This window comes from Lathamus discolor, chromosome 4 (genome assembly GCF_037157495.1).
Source record: "Lathamus discolor isolate bLatDis1 chromosome 4, bLatDis1.hap1, whole genome shotgun sequence".
NCBI lineage: Eukaryota > Metazoa > Chordata > Aves > Psittaciformes > Psittacidae > Lathamus > Lathamus discolor.
In genome coordinates this window covers 37,300,063-37,327,479 of record NC_088887.1, presented here as the reverse complement: position 1 = coordinate 37,327,479, position 27,417 = coordinate 37,300,063, and the positions used below count along the sequence as shown (strand labels likewise).

General features: G+C 37.5%; 1 protein-coding gene and 1 pseudogene across 7 annotated transcripts in view; both read right to left on the bottom strand.

Annotated features, from left to right (window-relative positions):
• Positions 1 to 4,170: 4,170 nt before the first annotated feature.
• The window catches only part of EFHC2 (EF-hand domain containing 2), a 57,160-nt gene continuing 33,913 nt past the window's right edge, over positions 4,171 to 27,417 (bottom strand). For 5 of the 7 annotated variants that reach the window (XM_065677095.1, XM_065677091.1, XM_065677090.1 and 2 more), the window contains 8 exons: positions 26,935 to 27,100; positions 25,582 to 25,724; positions 20,258 to 20,454; positions 18,248 to 18,381; positions 14,528 to 14,725; positions 13,851 to 13,943; positions 6,950 to 7,043; positions 4,171 to 4,538 (listed from right to left, as the gene is read on the bottom strand). In XM_065677095.1, coding sequence (XP_065533167.1) covers positions 4,443 to 4,538; positions 6,950 to 7,043; positions 13,851 to 13,943; positions 14,528 to 14,725; positions 18,248 to 18,381; positions 20,258 to 20,454; positions 25,582 to 25,724; positions 26,935 to 27,100 — 1,121 coding nt within the window. In that variant the 3' untranslated portion in view covers positions 4,171 to 4,442. Of the gene's footprint in view, positions 4,539 to 6,949; positions 7,044 to 7,128; positions 7,168 to 7,599; positions 7,641 to 13,850; positions 13,944 to 14,527; positions 14,726 to 18,247; positions 18,382 to 20,257; positions 20,455 to 25,581; positions 25,725 to 26,934; positions 27,101 to 27,417 lie in introns of those variants that run through there. The other 2 variants (XM_065677093.1, XM_065677092.1) reach the window with 2 other exon arrangements.
• On the bottom strand, positions 26,561 to 26,710 carry LOC136014186 (U1 spliceosomal RNA; annotated as a pseudogene).

The following is a 27,417-nucleotide window of genomic DNA, read 5'->3' as shown; positions in this document are numbered from 1 at the left end:
ATTTGCCTTTGAAAGTGGGAGCTCTCTCCAGTACTGTTAGGTGATACAATGAATTTTTTCTGTTACAGATCATCCCACAGCGCTGCTTGCCAGGAATCTGCATCAGATTTCGAAGAAGTTTGTGAATCGGCTCCTTTATTTCTCTTTGTTCGTAGTTCTTAATGTGAAACTAGCCTGTCAAAACAGGACACCAAATAGGATAGATGGCTAGCATGAAAGGCAGATGAGGATAGGTAGCTTATTTGTATGTAATACATACTAGAAGAAACTTCCAGATGATTCAGAAATGACCAGCTGTGCAGAGAAAGAGTTTATATAATCAATCTATAACCTTAATATGCTACATCCATTTCCGTTCTTATCTTGGTTATGCTCCCTCGGTGGTTTTAACTTTACTAGAAACTGGTAGGGAACATGGATTTCTCCCCCACCTCCTTATCCGGTTTGTTTGACCATTGCCTAAAGCATTCAACAAAGAGCAAGAAATTAATTCAGAGCACACAGCAATTTTAAGAAGCCGCCTTTCAAGACAGCTTTCTCTCAAATTTTATCTATTCTTCCCTCTAAAACCTATAAATAATTTTTAAAATCTAACTGACCTCAGACTGCAGTATTTTGTCCTCCTGATATTGTAACTTCTTCAAAACTTGCTGCCATTTGTCTTTCTCATTATACTGGGGCCTGTTGGCTAAGCCACCTCAAAGAGAAAGAAATGCTGCAAGTAGATACACTACAGAAAAATTACAGAGGGCACAGGATATTAAGGAACTGGTTCCCTCCATGTCATCGAATAACCTACATATGACTACAAGATGTTAAAAACAGGAAAATTCTTCTAATGATTAGTTCCACATCTCAAACCATGGGAACACATAGAAGGGTTCAGCAAGCAAGAGACCAGTGAATTACTATTAGTGATATATAGATTCTGTTCTCTGAATGCTGTCAAGCGACTGAAAACATCCAGTATTTTGGTTAGTGTGGAATTAGGATCCCTGCAGTTTTCCCACAGAAAGCTTGCTTTTGGGAGGCAGAAATGTCTCCAGGGCTAAAACGACAAGACAAAGGGAGCCGACATAAAGTCAACTGCACCAAAACTTTTTCTGTGAAGAGCTTTCCTGCCATGAAGTAAAATTAACTCACATCAGCACAAAAGACAAATGCGGAGGGAAGACTTCAACATCTTTTCATTTATATATATGAACATCTGTCTGACATTGGTACAAATGCCTCTGTCTAAAAAAACCACAGTAGATGCCTGCGTGATGTGCAGAACACAGGAAAATAGTGCTTGGTAAGGAACTTCATTTTTGTCCACACATTGTCTACGGCTGTTTGTGGCTCCCATATCTGAGAGGGTCCAGCTGCTGGTGGCCAGAGAGGGCACGCTAACCCGGACAGGAGCAGAAGCTGATGCGAGACTGTGAGCTAACCAGTGCGTCACCTGGATCCGAGGACTGGTCCTCTTTGCTGTTTGCAACCAGCCATTTGCTTGCAGCAGCAGTTATTCCAGAGAACTTGAAGCCTCTTATTCTCAAATGCCAAGTTGAGGAAATAAAAATTAACACTGAACATGCAGCAGACCCCAGCAGTGAGAAGGAGAGCCAGTACAGTAATGTGAATCTCTTCACTCCTCCTATGGACAGCACAGATAGTTGTGGAAAGAAGATATCTTTGGCTTCCCTACAGAGATCGAGAGCTGAGATTAATGGCAACTGGGAGGGCTGTCTTCCCCTTTATACCATGCATGCTTTAAAGCTATGGCCTCCTGCCATCTTGAAACATAATCTTGTGGTATTGTCTTCATTCAGGCCCCTCATCCGCAATGTGAAAAGAGAGAAGAAGCTGGTGGCAGGATTAGAGGAGAGGTTGAAATATTCTGGGCAGCATATGCTGTAAATCACATTATACAGAATATTGCTGGACTGCTCATTGGCTAGGGCTTCCCTTCTGGAAGCACTGCTGCTTGTAAAAACGAAAACCTGGTGAAAAGTGTTTGTAACACATCAGACCACAGCATATGACACACTGTACGCACAGAGACAAGCACTGAAAATATTTTTCAGGCACTGCCTGCCCTGCCCCTAGGTGATCCTTTTGTGCTTGTCAGGGTTATGCAAGATGCATGGGAAAAGAGGAGAAAGAGAAATGAGAATGATTCTTCAAAAGGGTATTAATAAACATCCATAAATTACTGTCACCAGATGACCCATCTCAACCATAAAACAGAGTACCTTAAGTCTTGGAAAGCTCTTTGGGACCCTCATTGTTTCAGAAGTCAAAAACCACCTTTTTTTGTCCAGTTTAAATTTATGCATGGCAAATCACACCCCTTTGTTCTTAGACTACCAACATTCTCAACTGAGATTATTTTCCTCACTTGACCATAATGTATTTATGCAGAATAGTCATATTCTCTCTAAGACTTAATTTTATTTCACTAAATAATACAAGCTCCTTTAGTCTCCTTTCTTATCTCCACTCTCTCGGTCAACCTTCTAGTTCTTCTCTGCACTGGTTCCAGTTTGCAATCGCTTCTCTGGACCACAACCATACCAGAGCGGACCAGACCAGATCATGACTGACCAGACCTAAACAGAGAGTTCCACATGACACATGAAATTATATTTCTTGTACTATTTTCTTGTTTTTCTGAAAAGAGGATCCTCTTTGACCTATACACGTAAAGGAAAACCACCTAAAGTGAATTTTCTATCTCTGAAAGCTATTTGGGAAGTTCTAAGTGCTCAGTCTTCTTTGGAAACCCTCGGCTCTACAAGATTTCCACAACTGACACATATCCTTCTGAAGTCCAATAAAAATTTACAAGGGCAACTGCATTCAAGATGTCAAGTTCAGTCTTGGTGGCATGTTTTTCAGCTTTCACTAAACTGTCTTCAAATGCACATTACTATTGTTTGGACTCCTGACACTTAGCTCTGTGGCCAGATATTCTTCCTGTCATGTAAGAAAGCAGCTTCTTCTTTTGGTTAAAAAAGCAGTGTATGGTCTTGTCTACAACTTTGAGCATCTTAGCAAGTTTTCACAGGGGTTACCATTACTTTTCTATTTTTTTGCCAACATCTTCCTAAGTAGCAGAAACACACAACTATGTCTTGCCTCAAGTCCCTTTTTTGCTAACAAAAAAGGTTAAAAGTTGCCAAAAGCTTCATATTTTGCCATATAGAGGAAAAATAATTTCTTCTCAGGAGCTGGGAGGGCTAGAGAGAAGACATACTATTAAAAATTTCATTTACACTATCATGCAAAAGTGCAGCAAGTTTTTTCTAAATGGAATCATAATTCTAAAAGGGATCTTCAAGTTTCCAAAATGATATTTTAACATTTACTGAATAAAGTTATGGTTCAAATTATTATCTTTCCTTCGGTTTGGGGATTTAGATGTGTTGAATTCTCATCCTTTTAAAGCAAGCACTTCTTCCCCAAATTGTAATTTCAGATTACAGAAACTGCAGGATTTTCAGTCTACAGATGTGTAAATTTCCCAGCCACTGGCTCACACCTCTTCCCCTTCCCCTGTGGAAGAGCCATGGATGAGTCAGCTACCTGCCTTCACCTCAGCCCTTCCATTTTTTAAACTTCTCTCTCAAAAGCGTGCAGTAAATACAGATCTAATCATGGCTTTGAGCTGCCATAAGCTCAAAAAGATACAAAAAATGCAAAGGAGGGATGCCATTTAGTCACTGCGATTTTCAGCAAAGAGAAAGACATCAACTAATTTTCAGAGGGCAAGTACGGTGCTACTGCAAGAAAGCTGCCCTCTAAAACTGTATGGAAGGACCGTCTCTTCATACACGTCTCACCAAGTAAGCTTTGGTGGCTACTCATCTGAGTCACATTTAAAACAAAAAGCAAGAACTGATAGCTTCCGTGCCATGCCTGCAGACTTTTACATTTGAAGACTATAATTATCTCTGATACCAGAGCAACTTTATACTGTACTAAAACCTTGCTAGTATTTCCTTCATAAAATAACAATCTTTGACACGAACAGGACTTAAGCATCACCACAGAGATACAGCAAAAAGACACATACAACAGGCAAAAGATAGAGCAAAAGGAAATTTGAATGGAGTTACCTTATTGTGTTAACACATTCTGACCTAATATTTTAAGAGTTCATCAACAACATTTGTTTGCACAACAAAGCAGGGTCAGACAGATTTTCTCAATATTTCTCAATACTTGTAAATTCTCCATGAAACCAAGCACAAAAATGAGAAGATACAGTTTTAATTATGCTTGTGTAAGTATGAAAGAGTACTGTTGATTAAGAAGGAGTTACAAAACCACATAAAGTATACATCTATGTTGCAATAAGAAATTAAATGCAATAAAATCTATATATGAATCTTTTCAGTATCTGTCCAAGTTTTGGAGCTGAAACATTAATTCAAAAGCACTGCCTTGCACAGATCAGATTATTCTTCCTTGCCAAACAGATCATCCAGAAGAGGTAAGTACTTGATCTCTTTCACACGAAAGACTGGTGTTTGTCTGGTCCAGTCATCTTCATTCTGAAATTAGTAACCCAGACAGTAACTTAGAACATAATGTTGAAAACAGGAATAATTAAAAGCTGATCAAGGTAAGACTGAATGAGCTGCTTCATTTCCCCATAATAAATATTTGAAAAAGTAGATCTTTATTTAACACATCCTCTTAAAAGATTACTATATGCACATTTTTATCAATCTTGCAGATTATTGTACTGAAAATATTTTCTCTTATTAGCCCTTCTGCAGGTATTTTTAAATTAAATAATGCTGTATTTTCTTCAGTGAGGCATTTATACTTCAAAGTATTGGAAGTCATCTATGTCTCAACACCAAAAATCATACAAAACAATGAGACAGAGAGAAAGAAGAAAAAAGCCTGCTGAATAAGCACAAACCTGTTGTTGAAATCTATCTGTCAAATACAGCCACTGAAGCCCCAAATATTGTTGTTAATTCATGGTAAGTCAGAATGACAGTTGGTTTTAAAGTTAAACAAGATCTAAATCCCTCCCTTTCTCTGATCTTTCTATTTCCTATTATCTCTTCATTATAATAGTCTTGAACTGTACCAAAGACAGAAGAGGTATTGCAGCTAACAAAATAATAAAGTCAATAAAACTCAGTAAACTATGCTGGCACCAATTTGGACACTGTTAATTAAAACCAGTGCTTTATGTCAGTGTGACAGTTACAGCAAGGCTTTGGAGTTGATGAAGAACTGATTATCCCAGCATGATGATGACTGGTGATAATTTCTATGGATTCTCTTTCTCTCTTTTTTATTTCAGCTGCAATCTTCCTCCCATATCTCCATGTACCGTCTCAACAGGGGCTGTTAGATCAGCTCATCCACTGGCTGTCCTCCAAGCAAAGATAATGTCTTCTTCACATCAAAACAAAACCTAATCTCTTATGCTTATCAGGACATATGTTTCACCACAAATGTCCACTTCAACCTCCTGCTTGTTTCACAAGAACCTTTTCCTCCACATCTTCATTACATGAAAGCTGCCTCTTGGTTCTACCACCACCTACACCTCACCTTCAACCTATAGGAGCTGTCTCTTTCCCTCACTTGCCAGAAATCAGGTCATGCTCAATGGCTAGATGAGCTATCGTATGAGAGGAAAAAAAGCTAGTCAAACATGTTCAACAGCATTTTGGTATAGAGCTTAGCACCATCTTCAAGGCAAAAATCCTCTGGGCACAGGTTCTGACCTTCTTTCTGTTTCTGTGATACTGAGGCTCACAAGGCTTCTTATCCTAACAATCTCCTGAAAGCAGTCACTGCTTAAACACTGAGTTATAACTTAAGCACAGAATTCTTCTGTAAAACCAAAGAATACTCACTGAACAAAACATAGTACACACTTTGAACCACAGGACTGCTGTATAAAACATGTGGAAGAGCTTTGATTTTATCTGTACAAGATGGAAAAATTCTTCTCAATGACAAAATGAAAAATAAACCACGATGGAATGCAGAGCAAACCAGCAGCTCGTTAGACATTGTCGGTTTGACATGCTACAGAAGAAAGAGCTGGTAAGCCAAGTAAGAGAGGAGTCAGGTTAATAGCGCAGTACTTGAGGAATATTGTTTTAAACTATGTCACTGGTGAACTTGAATTTAAAGGAATGCTATGTTTCTAAATGGTCTGAATACAATCAAACACATTCTGTACAAGCATAGCAACACATTGCCTAGGCCACAAAGGCAAAACTATGTGTTGGCAGAAGGGGTTTGGATTTATCTGTTACAAACTCTTTAAAAATCAGCACAATTGCCTTATGCACTATTTATTTTTAAATGTTCCATTCAGCACAAGATGGCAAGATCAGATTCATCTCTGCAGTTTGTTGATACCACATTTTTATTTACGCCAAGTAACAGGCTGGTGGAGATGTACAAAGTTGATCCATCAATACTGCTCTTGCTGCACGCCTACCAGTGATGTGGTGCTTTATGCACAAGTTTCTATGGAGTTATAAAAAATACATAGCTATTTTCTGCCATGTCAGCAGAGTTTAAATTATTTCCTGGCTCTCTCAGCAAGCAAACAGATCATTTGACATATGACGATGCCATTTGTGGGTGAACCTGTATTCATGACAATTGTTCATGGATAAATACACCTGTTTCCCCTTCTTTTTTTTTTTTTTCATCTAGAAAAATGACACAGAGATGTGACACCTATTAGGCATGAGGGTGTTACAGGGCTCCTCGTCCCCGTTTGACTTCTCTGCTTCATTCTAAACCTCCTGGAAAAAAATAATTACTTAAAGAAAAAAGGCACAAACACGCAAATATGAAAACTGTTGTGGTCTACACTGGATAAAGCACTCATGTTAAAGTTGGCAAATTATATCAATGTACTGTACTGTTCTCTTGCTGAGATACACTGGCTTTACCTTAAGAGGTAAAAATTTACCTTTATTGTCTGGAAAACAGGGATTGGATTCTCTCTCCAGTTCAGCCCATCCACAAACTTTTCATATTCCACTTGCTTATTGTCATCTTCAAAACTAAGCAGAATATACATAAGCTCAAGGTTAAAGGAAATTTTTAACAAAGTTGTATCATGTTACCTACAGCATACTAATACATTACCTTTTGGATAATGGTTTTTTACTTCTTTATTACCAAAACCTGGCAGGAGTACAGAAAGACGCAAACTGTCAGGACTTCTATAACATGCATTCTATTCCTTATTCTTATGCTTTATTATTGTCTCCCATACTAGAATTCAACTTTTTTATGGCTTATTATATTTCAACTAATTTCATTTTCTTTTTGAAGCGTTTTGCAACTTTTCAAACAAAGGGATCTCACAATTGGTGAGGAATATAGAAGTGGGATGATCAGTGTATGATTACGTTGTGTAGAAAAGAAATAGGTGCAATAACATGAGAGTGCTGCGCTATAAAACAACTGACTTACTTCATACGGCTTCTACAGTCATTTCCTGAAAATAAGCAGTCCTTCAAAAATGCTGTCTGCACACAACTTGGGGTTAATTTACAGTTGACAAACACAGCTCTCTATCCTATCAAATAACAGCCAGATTTAAAAATCACAAACCTTGTCATTCAGTAGTTGGTTTACGGCATTGTTCTTTATGTCTATGGAACAAATTTATATTTGTGTTAGTTATGAAGGTCCTCTAAACGCATGAAGATACATATACTGCCAGTTGAGGCCTACAGACACACGTGGAACATGGGAATACAGATACATACAGGAACATGTGGAACTCCCTCCCTCGAGTTTCTAAAATCACTACCCTGCACTAATAAACCCCATGAGAGCAGATCTGTAAGCCACGTCATACTTCCACCATTGATCATACATCTGCCATTCTGCCATTGAAACAGCTTCAGAAGAAAAGTCCCCAGTTCAGCAAAGCACTCTGGTGAATAAGGCACTTGGGAACCACTGTTATATCCATGGCATTAGTCAAATACTTGAAAGATATCTACAAGCTAAAGCTACCATGCAAATAGTTCTTGAAATGAACAGCTTAACTGCTCTGCTCCAAAAACTGTACTAGCAGGTTCCATAAATAATATCTGAATGACATCTGTCTCAACCAACACTAATAGATAAAAGGGACCTGGTTTATGCATATAAGCAAACCCTGGAAATGTCTGTGCCTCATTGTATTCCATGGAGAGACATACAACTAGCAAGACTCACTACCTATTTTTAGCAGGAAACACCAGGTTAAACAATTCTGCCCTGTAATCTGGCAAAACAAGGAGCAAGATCATCACCACAAAACAAGTCTTGGACCTCAAAACCCTACAATCACTGCAGAGGGTTCTGGTAAAAATTAAGCATGAAGGTACTTCAAGAGACAATTTACAACACGAACTTGGAAAGCAATAACAGAGAAGAGGAGAAATAAATCTAGTGACAAAAATAAACTGCAATAAACTGCAGCTCATCCTCTCCTTCTCCTCCCCCACCCCCCCACCTTTCATTTAATAGTCAGCAGGATAGATAATAATAAAATACACTGAGACCCATAAACAGAGATGCTAGTGATAAACTGGAATGTTAAGTACAGTGAGTTATGCTGAAGATGAAAGCAAAGTCAGAAAAGAATGCTACTGTTATTAGTGTTAAAAAGGAGCCTTAAACATTGCCATGAGAAACCCTCCTATAACAGCTTGCTTCTTTATAATAGCTCATGTGCAAGTTAACATTTTCATAAAGCCTTACTTTTGGGGAATATATTCAATATGCATGAAAATTATCATTCCCACTTCTAGGAAGTTCTTGTTTGTTTCAGGTTTTTTGCAAGTGGCAATTGGGAAAAGAAAGCAGTTTTGCATTAGGAGCAGCTTATACCTCATGGAAAAATTATTCTGAATTTCAGAGCTATGATGACAATTAATTCTCTTTTGCCATAATATGTATTTGTATTTTCCTCTTTGTGATTAAGTCTTTTCCTCTTTGTGATGAAGATTAAGTCTACTGCCAAGATGCACAGCTGTATAAGAAGGATTTTTAAATAAAGAACAAGTGAAGGCGTGTAACTACTTAAACTTATGTTAAGGCAATGAAGTCAAGGAAAGCATTGCTTCTGCTTTTGACAGACATTAACAAGGAGAAGTCCTTTGATGTGACAGCACTGGCAAACTGAGATGACAACATGGGCATGAAGTTAACTATAATCAAAGATTTCAACATGGGCAGAGGAAATGGGATTCCTAAATCCCATATTTAAATAGCTACAGAAACCAGCTTAAAATATTACTCTAGAATTGTCCATAAAGAAAGAAAAAAAATTTCTACTCTTTAGATCTCTTTCCTGCTATGACTTACTATATCAATCTACCAAAAGCACACACCTGCAATTTGGCAGAGAATCCAGATGGACTGAGGAGTTGCTATCAATTTGTGCATTATCAGGACAAAGATGTCATACATTATGATGGCTGGAGTAAATACAACTGAAACTGACAGTGCTTTTCAGGAAAGGAAATTAGATTTGTCTTATCAAGAAGATGCAACAAAGATCTCCTGAAGCCATGTTTCTTTTCAGTTTTGCCCTGTGACTTCACCAATAAATGTGATGTTAGGCTATGAAATTACTCCCCCATCCCTATCATAGTTTGTAGAGCTTTTTTTTTTTTCCTTTGACATTACAAAAATAATTGTACATTTCTGCTTCTAAAAATATATCCATAATTAAATATTCCAGATACGTGAAAAATCTGCTTAAATTGCATTATGACCATTCCTGAGCATGCTTTGGTGAGTAGAGGTTAATTACAAATATTTTTCTTTCCCGTTAAAAATCTGTAGCTCAAGCATTTATGTGAAAAATTAATATACATGCATTTTTTTCTAATTCCTTGGTTTTGAATAACATATATTAAGAACTTAGTCCAATAGTAATAGAGAAGAAACATCATGCTGCTTTAACCTTAGAAAAAACATTGGGATTCTTCAGCCTTTTTGGTAGTCTTTGTGTAACATAGGTATACACCTAAACTATCATAAACTACTCGTATGAAAAGATTTAAACCAGCAAGCATGGACAAGTCTATGTGGCTGATCAGTATGAATTAAGTAATGGCTACCATCTCGTGTATATATTTATTCATGTCTTGAACAACTACAGATTGAACAATAAGTTCCTCAGCATACTGAATAACAGAAATAATTTCCTTATAGAGATACAAATATTAGTGCCACAGAGTCTTTTCCTCACAAATGGCACAGGGAGTCTCAGACATCAAAGGTAATGAGCATAAGACAGAAGGCAGGAGGAAGATTCTGTGACCATTTCTGATCTTGCTCCTGCTAAAAGGACCCTTGCTATTGCAGAAAAACAGGGTTTGCTTCCTGAAAGAAACAGGTCAGCCCTAAAAGAATATTATTACAGGTAGGCAACTAGGTAAAAAATTATGACCCAGTCACAAACCAGGGAAAAGCTGAGCAGGCAGGAGCGGCTTGGCCTGGGCTATTAGTGACTTGAGAGCTGGTATGACCATGTAGGAAGCTTATTATTATCAGGCACTGCTATCTGAGACACTATGAATACATTTTTTCAAAACAACAAGCCCCCCTCCAGAATCCAACAGTCTCACCCGAGTACTGCAGAGAGGTGAAGAACTACACAGCCACTTCTAACAGAAATTAAAAGGCATACTTTTTAAAATAGAGACAAAACTAACAAAACTAAAGCAGAACAATCAACGTGTAATACTTGTAAACTTGTCATCTATTCTTTCTTCTCTCCATTTTTCTTTATCTGCCAGCTGTTCCTCTGGGGAAGGACTGGATCTCTTTAAGTCCTCATGAGCATATATTTATCATTGAAGTAAATAAAAATAACAGGAGAAAAAAAACCCAAAACAAACCAAAACTAAATTAATTACTTAAACACTTCAGCAATATTTATTTATTAAACTGCAATTGTTCATTATGCCTATATTAGTTTTAAGAAATGCTTATAATTACTACTGTAGTTTTCTAGCAGAAACAATTGCTACCATCTGCATTGCTTAATACATTCTGAATAAAAGTCTGTATTGCCCAGTGATTAAAAATCCAAGTGAGAAAATGCCACCTCAAGTAAATTGGAAAAATGGACACACTGTTGGATACCTATATCCTACTCTTTCACCATCCCACAATTAAAAATGTAAATTTACTCTCAACAAACAATATGAAGGGGTCTTATGAAACCTCAGTCTTTGTGCTAATTCTCTCTACTCTCTGGAAACTGAATGGTATTTGGGTACAGGAAACAAAGGTTTGGGTCATCTGGGGGTGACCACAAAATTAGACAGCAACTTCTAGTCCCATCCCATGCTTTTAATAAGTGACAAATCACTGCAGTATAATTTACAAATGTAAATAATAAATTCTGTAAGAGTATTACCTTTCAAAATGGAACCATTAAGTCCTACAGAAAGTCTTTGCCACCTAATCTCAGATAGCAAAGCTGAATAAACACAGTTTCAGTCTTCAACTATTATCTGATCACATTGTCTAGCATCATTTTAAAGCTGAATAGGGTCCAGCTAGTGCATTAGCTATATATACTGATTTTGTGGGAATCAATCCAACAACTTTTATTGTACCAATTTCTTCCTTCATAAATATAGATACTCACAGTAGGACTACCACCACCACTTCAATGGACACAAAATTACATGCTTCCTCATCAAAAGAAAAAAAAAACCTACCCAGAGAAAGAATATATACTGAATCCTATACTCCCCAGAAGTATGCAATTAATGATAACATCATTAAGAATAAACCTGCCTGTTTATGATTCTTTTATCTTCAAGAAAACTACAAGAAGCAAGAAGAAAGAAAAAGTCTAAATCTCATGCAGACAACTCTACTCTTCAATTTACATATTACTTGGAAATTAATTCCTATTTAATAGACTTCAAAAAAATATTTCCCTAACTGCAACCTCATGAAACAATAAACTTACCAAGCAGTGACAACTGCACATATTATTAAGACTGTTGACAGTCTTCCTTCTTACCTGCAGCACAGTGACTCACCACATAAACTGCCATCTTTCAAAGCAGCTGATACTCTAACTTAGAACTGGCATTGCACATAACACTCTACCACATGAAGTACTTCTCACACTGATTCCTGAGGCCAGCTTCACACCATTTACCTTTCTCATTCAGAAATCTACAATACGAGCTTGCCACAGCCCCGTTTAGACACAAAGGAAAAAGGGTGCTAATTTAGAAATCCAGCTCTTACACAGGTTGAGGTGATAACTGTCTCCTCCTCCAACACCTAGAAAAAGAACCTACAACAGCTGAACCCTAATTCAGCTGTCATGGATACCTGGCTAAAGCTGAGTGAAATCCAGCCTTAGCCTTCTCCTTGTCTTCCAAGCTTATCTCTGATTTTTATTAAAGTGTACTGGGCTTTTTCTTTTTAACTGCCTACACTGACACTCTTCAGAAGAGAAGAGGTTCATCTCACAAAAGCTTTTTCTGGTACAAATTCACAAACAATAAACACATCTCTGGAGCCTATGATGTGTCAAGGCTTGTCTGGTTTTCATCAGTACTGCATTAGTACATAAATGAAAGCCTCCAGTCCCTTCTCTGTGAATCTATTCAATTTCAGCCTTAATGAAATGGAAACTATGAGAAGCCCTTGTGTAGTACAGGATGTCAGTTGTCCTCCAACAATTTTTGTGTTGGGCAGCTTAGTGGGAGTTCTGAAAAATGAGGTTTAGATTAATGCTAAAATTCAGATATGCTTTTGATGACTAATGCTTGTTACCTAACTGTCAGTGTTGAACAGCAAACAAATTGCCAAAGGTGTCTATCTGGCTACTGCAGAGAACTCTTCTGAAAGCTTTTGGCCTGCAAATAGGGCCTTTTTGAAAAACAGCCCCTTAGGCTTCTTAATGCAGTCTTGTTGATACTGATTTAAGTAGGAAGTCTTGCTTGCAGTACAAAGATGCTTTATTAAAACAGATTCCACATTTCTACCTGAGTAATTTCATTATTTGATACGTAGTTTGCAATTCCTCCTGAAATCGAGCATTTAATTTAAGCATTTCCCACAGCGGAAAGAAGAGACCAATGAGCAAGCATTTAAACCTGTTGCCAGAAAATCTGGCCATGATAACCAAACTCAACATGACACAAGTGTTCAGAACAGACCAGGTTACTCTGAACTCCAGCCTTTAAAACAAGTGCACTGAATACCAGACCTTTTCAATTCTATTCCCATTAATACAGCTAACCAAGCAATTTGCTTAGAAACAATTAAATGTGCTATGGAAAAATACCAAAACTATGCCAATGCTCCTTTCCCTTTTTAAAAATTACAGTAATATGTATTTCAGGTGAGATTAGTAGGAGTAGCAAACCACTTTTATTTGCTACTGATGCTGTCTACTTGATTCAAGGTCATTTCACTGTATTCATTTCAGTATGTTTGTTAAAACTCATATAATGTACTTCCATAAGACTATTGGTTTTACCTTACGTATACACAGGGACAACTAATGCAAGAAAAGTAAGTAAGGGAAAGTATCAGTATCAGAAAGTATCAGTAGCTGACTCCCATAAGACTAATTCCATAGAATTCTGACAAAATCCAGATGATCTACCATGTCAGATAAAATAAAGAGAAGTTGCACCTCAGTTGATTATAAATATTCTATGAATAAGGAAGTCCACATTTGAATAGGAACAAAAATCAGCATCATGAAAAGATTAACAGTACATAAATGACAAATTCTTAAGACCTAAGTCTCCAGCAGATATTTAGCATTGATTTGCACCCCTGCATGCAGGTCATACTATCTGCTTTCAACTTACATGGTCAATAAAGCTTGCAGATCATCATCAGCCAGTGGCAACTTAAACGACTTGCAAATAGTCCTGCACACCTTATGGGGCAACACTCCACATCTACTCAAAAGAAAGAGAAGGGGAGAAGTGTACATGAGGCATTTTCCAGATTTATTTCAAATTAATGTTCCTGTAAATAGGAAAACATGTAAAGAATATCAGGCTAGAGGTAAAGAAAACAAGGTTTTATGAAATTTAGCTATTATAAAGCTGAGAAGCTTGAACTGAACATGATGGCCTGTTTCTCCCATGCTGATGTCCTTAGTGATTCTCTGATTCTTTATCTATGCTACCAGGGTACAAAAAGGGCAAATGAGTCATACAAAGATTCAGCTACAAATACATCTTTTTTCCATTAAATCACTATTTTTCCTCTTTGTTTTAGAACACTGCGTTTTGCTTGTGAATGGGCATCTCATTATGTCACAGAATGCTCAGGACAGAATCCATAATAAAAAGTCCAGCAGCAAAATGAAAAAGAGACAAAAGAGCTACCCTTTTCTTTCAACTGTCAAGCGCTGAGAGAGGCTTAACAAATAATAATCTTTGGCTGCAATACATAATTTGCTCAGCAACAACCAGAAAAGTAGGTCTACAAGCAGAGATTTCCAAATAACAGCTTAGGATAAACAGAAGAATCTTACTTTTCACAGTCATTGTATTGAAGCACTGCAGTCAGTTGTTCAAAATTCTCAAACCTATTTTTCTTTAGCTGTTCTTGAGCCACTGCAAGGAGGTAGTGGAGGTCCATTTCACATTCATCTTTCACACCGTAATAACGCCCAAGAGTCATCATTTCATGGTCTGAAAATGCTTCATCAGTGATACTGACTATCAAATTCCTGTTCACAAAAACAACGTTACATTTCAGTATAGGAGTTAAAACCAGTTAATAATCACTCGGTTTTACGAGAGGAGAAAAAAAGTGCACTCATTATATAATGCTGTATTCAGATCTTTAAAAAATGCATCTACTTAAATTTGAATTTCAGATCTCTTCCATAATGGAAATTACCTGAACTCTTAAACTTTGCAGGATGTCCGCATTTCCTCAGTAGTTGGCTAAACACACAAAAATACAAAATAATCATGACTGAAGCCTTTTTCCAGAGATACCATACTGGCATGGAATATCAGCAGAGATATTTTGGCATCACATTTATGCAACAGGATAGTGAATTAACAAAATTCTATCAACAAACACAATTTTTCACTTGCATCCTCTCAGAGGCTTGTGCAGTCCTGTTCAAAGAAGATACCTCCTTGTAAAATACAATTGTACATACACAGCTATTCAAAAAAGGATGCTAAACACTGTATAGGGTCTACTTTGAGCTACTGGGTTTTGGTTTTATTAAGTAGATCAAAAACATCCTTTATTTGCAGTGGCAGGAGATAAATATAAGGAGAAAACAAGTTGTCAACAGTAGCAAACCTTGAGATTATGCAGACTCAATGACCAAACCTCAGTAACTTACTGAATATTATGACTTACATTGTAGCAGCATTCAGAGATCCAGTCAAAACTGGAGCCTGGAGTAACACTACTGCAAACACAAAGAAGAGGACAATACTGCCAGATTAGCCTGGCACTCTAAATGCTTGGGCTGGCAAAACTGAAAGCATAAACACCATCCATCTGAATATTTCCACAGACTGGATTTCTATACACTGCCCAGATTCTTCTAGTGTCAGGATTTTAAAGGTCTTTTATTTTCTCAAGTCAGTTAACAATCAAGTCACTAAAACTCTTAGATAAAATTACTGTCTTATTTGGGAAATTAAGCACTATTTTTGTGATTGCTAGGGACTACTGAGTGAGACCCAAGATTCACAAATGGAATTAACATCTAAACTCTTCCTGACAAAAAGAAACAAATTGCAGCAATTGTTCCCACAGCCTAGTAATCTTTTGTTTTACTTTTCTTTCTTGTTGTTCTAGAAGAATAAGGCAGATTGCAATCTGAATTTGGTAGGGAAAGAAAATATAACCATTAAATGCTTAATAGAGCTGTTTCCAAAGCTGAATTGAAGATAGGCATCTTTGTTAAACCCACATGGCTCTTTTGTCTCTAACAGCAAAGTCTTGCCAGTAACTTAATGAGACAAAGAAGCTTGGATAGGACCATGTGATGCATAGGCATCTAGGCTTTAGTTATTTCTCTCTTCTCTTTTTAACAAAGCTTTCAAAAGTTTAAATGATAGCTTAGGGGATAGCTTCAGTGCACACCATGCATTTATTTCCTGGATGATGTGTCATAGATTTGGGTTCTGAAAGTAGTTAAATTATATAATTACAATTTTGTTCACTACATCATACTTCTAGGTGTATTTTTAAATGCAGCTCATAAATTCACTTAGGTAGAAAGCAAGAAATCTGAACAGTCGAATTCAGAGCATAGTAAAGCTTTAGCTGTATTTAAGATAAGAGGATTATCATGCTGGTTGAAGCTGTCACACAGATAATTGCCTTTACTAAAAATAATCATTTATAGCTAGTCATAATTATGAAATGCCATGACAGATTAAAAATAAACATTGATGTACACAAGAAAATACAAAACTGAAAGAAAAATACATTCTATTCACAGAAAAATATATTTGACTTTTCAGAGATGCAAAGAAGTGCTGTCATCTTTGCCATTAAAAATGCTTCTTCCATTTTGATAAGACACATGGATAATAAAAAGAAGAGAGCCTTTAGATTACTGGTTATAATATGAATGAACAGAAACAAAACCTACTCTCACTATAAAGTACAAAAGTTAAATGTTCATAAGAGGTAAATTCTTCCTCTGGCTATGTGAATGCTTCCTGTTAGACCCCCCGTGGTCCCACCACAGGAGGGATGTAGGCCATTAGTAGCTGCTCAGACAGGCCCAGGTGAGCATTGAGCATGAGACAACACTTATTACAGGGCTCCCCTGCTTTCTCTCTTGCTCATGAAGAGGGCTACTGCATTTTTATTACTGAAACCAAGTGCCTCAATGCCATATAACTAGACATACCTACTTCAGGCCACAGAACAGCACTACCCTAAATTAAACAGCTGGGTTGTTCACAGCTGCACAGAATATGACTGTGATTAAACTTACACTCAACTGAGCCTCTTTTTGATAAAATTAAAATCTTTCTCTGCTGTTTGAAAGAACAATCATCCCTCCTAAAAGTGTGCTCCACTAATTTTGTCATGCAAATGTCCCGGAACTTTGACCTGCTCCTAGTGCATGTAAGAAGATGAAGTTTTGCAGATGATTATTTCATAATTTGAATAAAAACTGTAATTATTTTATTTTAAATGGTTATTGTCCATATAAATTAAAACCCTATTCCAAGTGCTATAAAGTATATCCAGATACACATTAACTCATTTTCTCCCCTTCTTACTCTAGTAATGACATTTCCTCTTCTAATGCAATTAACAATTCAAAATCTTGCTTCTTTGGAGTAAAATATTTGAGTCTTGAAATATTTGACCAAAAGCTGCCAATTAGTGTGGCCTCTTGGTTTAAATCATACCTTTTAATCACTTATTTTTAATTTCTGAATACCAGCTTGTTTTAATTTCTCACTACTTTGAATTGCTGAAAGAACCTTCTGGTGATCTGTATCTCTTCTGAGATATTTCAGAAGCAATTTCTGCCTTGGTTAACATCCCTATAGGGCTGGCATTCCACACAATACACACCTACTTATATGCTTTAGTCATTATGACAGTTCCTAAATACATCATGTATTACCACTGTGAAAAACAATTGCTTCCTAAATACATCATGTATTACCACTGTGAAAAACAATTGCTTCTAGATAAAATTTCCTCCTCTATTCCACATCATTAACTTTACCAGCACCCAACACAGTTCATATGCTCAAGTATTCTGGCTGTGGAATAAACTGAAATCAGCTTGCATCTGAGAGTGATTTCCTCTTTCATGCATCTATACAATTGCCTATTGCCATATCTGGATCATTACCAGAATCAGTGATTAAAACCCCAAATAACAACATTTTCAAGAGGCCACCCAAACATTCCTTCTTGAAGACTATGGGCTTTTCTTTATGTTTCAATGTGTATATTACTGCTGACTTCTTCACAGTACCCTGTGCTATCTCCATAAAAAGTAGACAGATTTGAGTTGTGCTTTTCAGTTTACTTGAAACTACCACATTTCTCCTTTTTTCTGGGACATGGATTCTATGATTCTGATTCACTTTTTCACACACAGTCTCCAAGTAAATGCAAACCAAATGTATGCCATTTGTCAGCTAACACCGATGCAGAAAGCATCAAGAAAGTCATGCGCTGTAAATTTGGGGGGAATGTGCCTTCATTAAATACTAAAACCCAAAATCCACTGTCTTACCTGAAAGCATCGTACTCAATCACCTTGTTATGGTCTGGGTCAGTGGCTGCAAACAACTGTCTGATTTCTCGAGAACGAGGCTCGGTTATAACTTTCAGTTTCTTGAGGATGACACCAACATCAGCCACAGAAAACTTAACAGAGAAAAGCAAGACATATATTAGAGAGAAAACCACTATGCAACCAACTATGCATGTACCAACAACAGTTGTCAAGAAGCAGAGAAATTGTGAACTGCTAAGGATTACCATTTTCTTCATTGCCTCACTTCAAATGCATAAATAAGCACCGTGTGAAGTTTGGCCGGAACCTTGGTACTGAAAAAATTATGCTTCCTGCCAAGAATATAAAAAATTAAACAAAAAACATTAGATCATGCACTCTCAGGAAGCCATTCCATCTACATAAAAGGAGATATACTTCTGCTTCAAACATCGTATTGCTAAAGCAGAAGTACAAACATTTAAAGTAGAGTTCCAATAACTTGTTCCTCATTTTATGTTGGTGCACCTCACTTAATTCTCAATTAATAAATTTCACCAAGTTAAAACTAATCTTTTCATGATTGTCTCCAATGAACTGTTCCAACAGCTATTCTCATTCATATTAGACTATGCTGTCTTACATACTTAGAATTAGTAGAACGAAAATTTGTTAGGAACCAATTTCTCTAGAAAAGGGTATTTAAAGTCTCTATGACACTGCCAGAGCATCACAAATTGGTCCAAGTTTAATTATTACATTACTGGTTGCAGGTAACATGCTCAGATTTAGAAAATATGATCACTGCCTATGCCAAAACTCTAGGTACAATCCTGGCATGCAATGCCATGCAAGGCAGTGGTGTGGAGCAGCTGGACAAGCAACCAAAAAGTTTTAGAGACCACAGTAACATTTTTAGCTCCTTTCCCAAATGGCACCAGCAGTCCTCAGAACTACGCTAGGCCTACTGACGTCTTGGGAGTCCTGCAGGTTCACTCATTTTAATGAGCCAGAAGACATTGAACAATTAAAACTTGCACTATGGACTTTCTCCATCCACAAAAGATCTGGACAAATGGGCAGAGTAACAGTTTAACAAACCCTCCTGGATATTTTCCCTAGGCATGCTCTCAGCAAGCCTAAACAAAAGGGCAGCTCTGGAGAAGGTTTGATGAAGGCACAATTCATGCTGCTGCCTCATCATGAACTATGAAACATATGCACCCCAGCTGCGTATTTATTGTTGCTTTCCCCTCTGAAGGCCACACCAAAAGGTGTGTATTGAGTGAAACTCGTTACAAACTGTAAGCTTAAATTTGACTGTGATATGAATTTCTAAGATTACAATGGAAACATTTTGGCAGATAAATATGCATGAACCCCAAAATCAATCCAGGGAATAAAATAGCCTAATCAGTAGGACTCGGACTTAGATGTGCTCGTATCTTGAGTACTGCACACTGTTCCAGTCTCCACATCTCACAATTGCCTTGCAAGGACAGACTAAAAAGGCTGGGGGGAAGAGTGTCTGAGATTTACAAAATTATGAAGGTGAATGGAGATCTTCACTAAACCCCAAAACACTAGAATTGGCATTTAAACTAGTGAGAGGTTGGTTTAAAACAGATAAAAGATACTTCTTTTGTCATATATTTTTTACACAGCAGGCAGTGAACTTTTCAACTTGCTGCCACAGAAAGCTGTGGAAACAGAGAGCAGCTGTAGGCTAGAACAATTTGGGAACAAGAGGTCCATAAACAATCTCAAGAAGGAATAGGCAGGGAATACACCTTCTAACAACCCTAATACAATAAAAGTGGATGCTGAGAAAGTAGAAGGGGAAAGGACTGTAAAGAGTGGCCAAGCTTGCATAGACTCCGTAGCTATCATCTCCTAAATCCATTGCTATCAGAGAGCACTGGACTGTGTGAGCTTTGGATGAAGAAACTAGGTATAAATAATTCTGAAAAATATATAGAAAAGGTACAGTCTTCAAAGATAATAGAAAATAACAAGAGCCTGCTTCACCTCATTTGCATGCTTCTCCATGTAGTTCAATGTGTACTCATCAGCATCCACCAAAAGAAAGTTGTGACCATGGAAACATACTCTGGCTCCAACAAACAGATCCTGAGCCTTGAAGTATTCAGATGGCTCACTCTTAAAAAGCTCCTGCCCAGGCTTCTTAATGCGACCTCTTTCCAAGAACTTCCCACCATGCATCCCTATGGAAAGAGAATTGTTAATGATTAATTGTGGCTCTACTTTCAAAAAAAGACGAAAAACCCCAAACACACGAAAGAAAAGACAAAACCCTCTCCAAACCAGTTCATTTGTATTTAAATATTAATTTTCATCCTTGAGTTTCTTGTCTCATAATATACTCTCCCCCTCCCTCTCAGTGCAAAAAGAACTGTCCCTGTCAGTGTCCACAGCAACAGCTATATTGTGCATATTCTGTGGTATGTATCACTTGAATGCCTACCAAACACCTTTCCCATTTTTCTTTTCTTTAAAATGGGACAGAAATGTGCCTCTTCAAATCGTTCCCATAACCCTGTTGCCAGCTTTGGGACTGCCCCTTGAGAAACGTAAGAAGCAAAATACAAGATGCAGGCAATTATCCTTGAACAGCTAAAGAAAGAGAAAATTTCAGAAATTAGGACAACACAGTCCTACAAAGATCACAAATTCTGCTGCAGGGTAATTCTACCTTGTTTTCAAGGGTTTTTGAATGTAACATAGTGATAGGAGTGATATGACACTATCTTCCTCAAAGTGTTCTGCCTATGCAATTTAATTGTGATCTGTTATTTCCCTTGTGAGTTCAGCATGTTACATTATTTCTTTCCATACTATAATTTTATTCATGCCACTGGAAACTGCATGTGGTACTCAAGGGTATATAAGATACTAAAAGGAACATTTTGCTTTCCATTAATATACTCTCATGCACTACAAGATTGCATTGCGTGTACCAAGCTTTCTAGAAAACATTCTGTCAAATGTTTAGTTTCACCAGGATATGTGTCCTACCACAACTTTGGAGTGCCTGGGGTTTGTTTCCTATTTATATTTGAGCTTCCAAGCCAAAAGCCAAAAGCATACTTTAGTAATGTTTAATGACATCTTACATACTAGGCAGTGATATAAGTCCAATGAAAGGCTGATGAACAATGCAATAAAATGCCTTTTATAGTCAAAATTAGAAACGAATGTGAAACCCAAACTACTTATGAAACCAGATTTTGGGGCAGGTCTGTCTTAATTGCTTTATTAGCACTATAAAAGCAAAAGACAAAAGATACACTATGGTAATGGTCAGATCTAGCTTGACTCAAAAAACATTTCAAATCACTAATGTAACTCAAATCTTAACACATTCCTTTTCACCTAGCTATTAAAATAAATATGAAAATTTGGGTTATATAATCCTGGCAACTCTTTGTAATATTTAAATAGAACTGGACTCTGTAACACTGGAATTTCACTTTTGTCTCTATTTCCCTGCAATTGTGCACTTAGATTGGAAACTCATTGTAATACCTCTGTTCCATAATTGTTTTTTAAATGTTATGGGTTAGTTCATTTCAAGTGGTATAAAGAAAAACAACCAAAAATATCTCATTGGGTTAGAGATTTTACACTGAAATCTGATGAGAAATTTTGATGGAAATCTATAAAAGCCAGGCTCAAAGCACAAAATAAACACCACAACCAAAGACCCTCTTCCATTAAGATCAGATCAGACTTTGCAGGTGTTTGTACAGCTGTTGGCTTGGTCTTACACTGAGTAAAAAAGTGGCTGTGCTCTTCTGCATGGGGAGCCAAAGCTCTCATGCTTTGACCCCTTTCTCAAAGTGTTTCAAGATGTCCAGGCCTGTATATTTTAAATGCAGTTTCCCAGTGTTATTAACAGTGTGAAGTACTTCTCTACAACCTTCAGAATGTTGGACTGACAAAAGTAAGAGCAACTTATTACTTCCATTCTTGGACTGAGATCTGAAATATTTTCACTTGTCAATTTGCATCAATTCATGCAAATAAAAAGCCAAAAAAATAGCTCTTTGAACCTGTGCACAAAAGGGATGGTTATTTTGGGAGTCATTTACTGGTCTAACACATCCCCTCTCTAAGATGTGCTCAAGCTTACTCTTCCCCCACTCCATCCACTTCAACATTTTTCTTTCTCACATAAAAATGTTCTTCACTTCCATTTTGCATGCTTTGGTCCTTTTTCCTTGCTGCCTTTATCTGAACTCTGCAAAACCTTCTCATGCTTAACCTGAAAGAAACCCACTTGCTTTTCCCTCAAACATGACTAAAATGAGGGGGAGAGAGAGAGAAGAGAAAGAAGAGAAAGGGAGAAGAAAGAAGAAGGAAGGTGGGAACGAAGAAACTTTTGCAGTTCCAGGCCTCTTTCCAAATGCTGCTCTACCTCTTCCTCCCTCCCCCTCCACCCTCCCCCCCATCTACTTCTATCCTGCCTCTTCAAGGATGTTCTCACTAAAATCTCCAATGGACAGTTCTTAGACACATCCTTCCACTTCACTTTCCTACCACCTCTGAAAGTCAGCTAATCCATCCACTTAACATCCCAGGGAAGTTAAAAACCCATTTCCAGGATGCTTGCCTTTCATATGCATCTTAAAGCATTTGTTATCGTTGGTGTGTAAACTTGCCTATTTATTTTAGTTACACATTGGTTACACATTTTGTTTAACTAGCAATGTTCAACAGGCTCCCAGCTACAATCCCAGCATATACTCTTCATCCCAAAATAAAAGGAGGCCAGGAAGCAACCTCTGCCCTGGCACCCATATGGTCAGGATCTTTTCAGCCTGACCAACTGATCACACCTGCACTGCATAGTGTACGGCTCTGACTGTTCTGGGTGCTTTGTGATAAATATAGGGTCATAAGACACAGCTATAATTTTTGTGTGTTCGGACTGTTTGAAGGTACATGAGGGCTGTGCTGCGGTCAAAGTGGCATTTTACTGCATACAACTCAGGATATGTATTGCAGCCCTTGAGTGTGGCAGAAGGACCTGAATTTTTGAGTGTGCAAAACCTCCTGGCACAGTGTTAGATGACTAATAAGGGTGCAGCAATCCAAACCTGGTGCAGCCTTGTCCTCACTGCCTTGCAGAAGAGTTTTCTGGAGTTTAGCATCCTCCAGGAGGGGTCCCAGGGTCTCTGGAGCCTTGTCTAGTTGCAGTGATGCAAAGGTGTGACCAGGAGTGACCAAATGGGCAATACATATGATTATATATATATGATACAATTTAACAGTGCAGCTGTACCTTTAGACCTTCATGTCTCTGGACATAAAGAATGCCAATCAAAAATTTCATTAATGAGTGGAGAACTGAGCTGCTTTTGAGGCTCACAGCAGCATTACATAATAAAATATATATACATATATATATACACACATATATAAAAGTGTATGTGTATTTAGCTGTAATAAAAATTTGCATAAGTTACAGGCCACTGGATGGCAGGAAACCAGTGAAATAACGATGACAGGACACTGCTGCCATAAACAATGCTAAATCTTGATGTTGCAGTGGAGAGCAGGGCTTACTGAGAATGCTCATTGAAGCCTAAGTATGTACTCTACACAGTTTCAAAACATATCTCAGAGAATTGCTTGTATCCTAGTTGGGGGTGAGGTTCCTATTTATGCATTCTTAATATAGTTGGATACAAACAAAGATGCCATTAGAAGTTCTTTGCACTGAAAAGGCTCAGGCCTTCCCAAAAATGTACTCATGTGCAGCAGGTAGTCAAAAGGACTTAGCAGCACCACTGGCACAGAAAAAGTTCTCTAGGAATACAGAAATGTCTAGATATTCACCACACCTTCATTTTATATGAATGTAATATGCATCATAGGTCTGAGAAAGATTAACTTCAGAAATCATTTTCAGTAAAGGCTTAAGCGCAGGTTGTCAAGAATACTTAGTCCTTAAGCTGAATAACTGGACCCTAAAAGTCACCTGCTAGCAGCAAAACCTGAAGCAAAGGGAAGTGAACAGTCCTCCCTAGTCTTTCCTCTAAACAGTGAGCTGGGAGTACCAAATAGGTAAGTTCTGAGCACAGTGAGCTGGTCACCACTGCAGCGTGTACCTCAAATAACATACTAAGGTGCTCTGTGCCAAGAAGCTGATACAGGGCAACTTTGGCAGTATAAAAAGAGCTAGCCACAAAGTTCCACAAGAGCTTAATATGGTAACTAAGGAAACCTTCTATTACTCTTTTTTCTTTATCTTTAAGAGAATGTGATTTCCTGACTTCTTTTTCTCTCTGTGGTTTTATCAGAGGCTGACAGCAGCTTTTAAGAGTCAGTCCTTCAGCTGCACATTGAGAGGTGCCAGAGTACTTCTGGATGTTAACTGCTCTGAAACTGCTCCTGCAGATGTTTCGTGGGCTTCACAGAAATACCCTAATGTCTCCAACAGGGTCATGTTTAGCCAAGGCTTCCTAATCTCTCTGAGTGACAGAATGACTTTCTGACATCCCTCCCAGTGCTGTGTCCTTCCATCCATGCATAAGACACTCCAAGGAAATAAAAAGATGCTTGAAAATCACAAAATCTTTCATATCCTCAGTTGGAGGCAGCCTACAACAGATAACAGTGGTCAAAAGAATTTAACCATTACAACATTGGGTGACCATGCTCCAGCAATAGAATAAATGTGTTCAAGCAATTGAGAAGTAACAAAGCATTTGTCACTTCAACATTGATAGTCTGGCTCTTGAAATTCAATTTTGTATACACACACATGTACAGACACTAGCACAGGACAGTCTTTATTCTTTATTGCTCAACATTACATCATTAATGTACGTTAAAAATTTAACAGCTGTTTTGCTTTCATGAGCTGCTTCTATACAATAATGCTATATTGATTTCATAACACCTTAACCACAAAAAAAAAAGGATTTACTCTTTCATTCTTGATGTCTCACATTCCTGTCCCTATTTATCATCAGTTATAATACAATTCCTGTAAGTTATCTGCAACAAAAGCAAATGTTTAAAGGCCAAATTTGCAAATTAAAATGTAATAAAAGTTCAAATGCATTAAACTTCCAGTTCCCAAAGGATATCCTGAAGTACTGTCATACAATAAAGAGTGTTATTCTAAGTGCTGAAGATTATAAATTACTATGACATTCAGCTATGCAAACTAGTGCAGCAGAGCTGCTGATGTAATTCCCATTGCATTTAGAAATCTACATCCCTGCTTCTGCTAGTGCTGTCTGGCCACAATGCTTATTGTAAGCGCTTATCAAATGAGCATGGCAACTTGGGAGTGATTGCAAGACATTAGTAAATCTCACCTGAGTTTCGCTGTACATGTTCAAAAACTGAAATGGTGTCATCACTCAGGAAGTAGGAAATTATTAATTTCCTATCCTTGTCAATAGGACTATCTGTGATGAGTTTTGCAAGAAAGCGCAGTATGTTACTTTCCATGCCAATTCTAAAAAGCAAGAGGTAAGAAACAAAAAACAGAGTATCAGAAAAGTTTTCATCACTAAGAGATGCATCCTCCTGAGTTTTGTAGCATACATTAATTGTGTTATTTCTGGACCAAGAAGTGAAATGGCAGAAGTTTCCCTACTTTATCAAAGAACATTTTCAGCTTAAAGCACCAGCTAAAATCAGCCAGATAGAAAGGAATAGTTTTCAGGGGAAAATTACTTCTCTGCTGCAAGTCTGGAATGAATTTGTATTCAAATGCAGCTGCAAATCAAGCTCAAAGGTTCTTTCTAGAAAAGTTATAAAGGAATAACATCTTTAGTTATGCATATTTTCAAATCAAATTCTGAATTGAAATACATACTAGGATTATTGCCACAAAATTAGGCCCACCAGATGATCTTACTAGTTGAATATTTGTTATGTGATTATGTTTTAAATAATTTACAGTACCGCTATATGCACTATCAATACATTCCCAAGCCTGCTTCTAATAGCATTCTTCTTTTATGGAGGTTCTATAGGTGAATCGCTAGCACGTAACTTTGCTTTCAGCTTAGGCTTCAACACCACACCCCTACCAAATAACGTCATAATGGAAAGTAAAGGGTTAATGCTTTAATATTGCTACAGCAAACTCCATGAAATTCATCAGACAAAAAAAAGTAAATGTCAGAAAGTCAAACAGAAAAACTAATCAGTGCTGGAATGATTCCTGCCTAACTCCTCAATGCAGACCTCCATGAAATTCCCACTGAAAACAGCAGAAGGGAATCATAGAATCAACTGCGTTGGAAAAGACTTTTAGGATCATCAAGTCCAACCTTAAAAACAAACAGGGGAAAGCACGAATGCAGTCCCCACTACCACAAATTATGCAGTCTAGTTTCCCACCACAGGGGGCAGCACATTCAGAGTGCAGGGGATGAGGCTCACCCTGCGAAAACAGCCTGCATGATCATGGTATCTCCCCTGCTAGATAAGGATATATGAGATGGAAAGGTCAGAATATTTGCTTTCTCAAAAGGGAAATTTTCCTGAGTTCTGAGAAAATTGGAGTACCATGTTACTAAACCAGTCCTCATGCTCCTGTCCCTTAAAGTCTGATGAGCTGAATATTTTGCTAAATAAAATAAAATCTCTACTTAACATTTATCTCCTTCACGAAAAGACATAATTTAAAAAGTTGGAATTATTTTTCACTGAAATACCTGTCTTTCTCCAGGAATTTCTTGAAATCTTTTGCTGGAGGCTTGAGAATTAGACCCATACAGGAGCACAGAGAATCCTCTTCAGAACCAAATCCAGTATAAGGAGGAAATGTTTTTTCTGGTTTTGGAGGTGGCGGAGTCTTATACGGAACTGGAGTGAAATCCTCTGCAACAAAGACAGTAAAGACTTACTAATTACTGTTCCGATGGAGCCATTCTACTAAGGATTTAAACTTTCAATATGAATACTTGTTCACTTATTTCTGTAACAGAGCACTGGTCAAAGTCAAACCAGGATCCCTCTTACTGTTACAGGGTAGAAAAAGCCTCCATAGAAGCCAGCAGCAAAATTATTGTTTCTTCAAAAGTTTCAGGATTTCATCTATAATCTTAAAAATGTTCAACAAATATCATTAAGGCAAAAGGAAAGCGAAACAGTTTTAAAAAGGGATAAATAATAAATTAACAATACTGAATCAATTT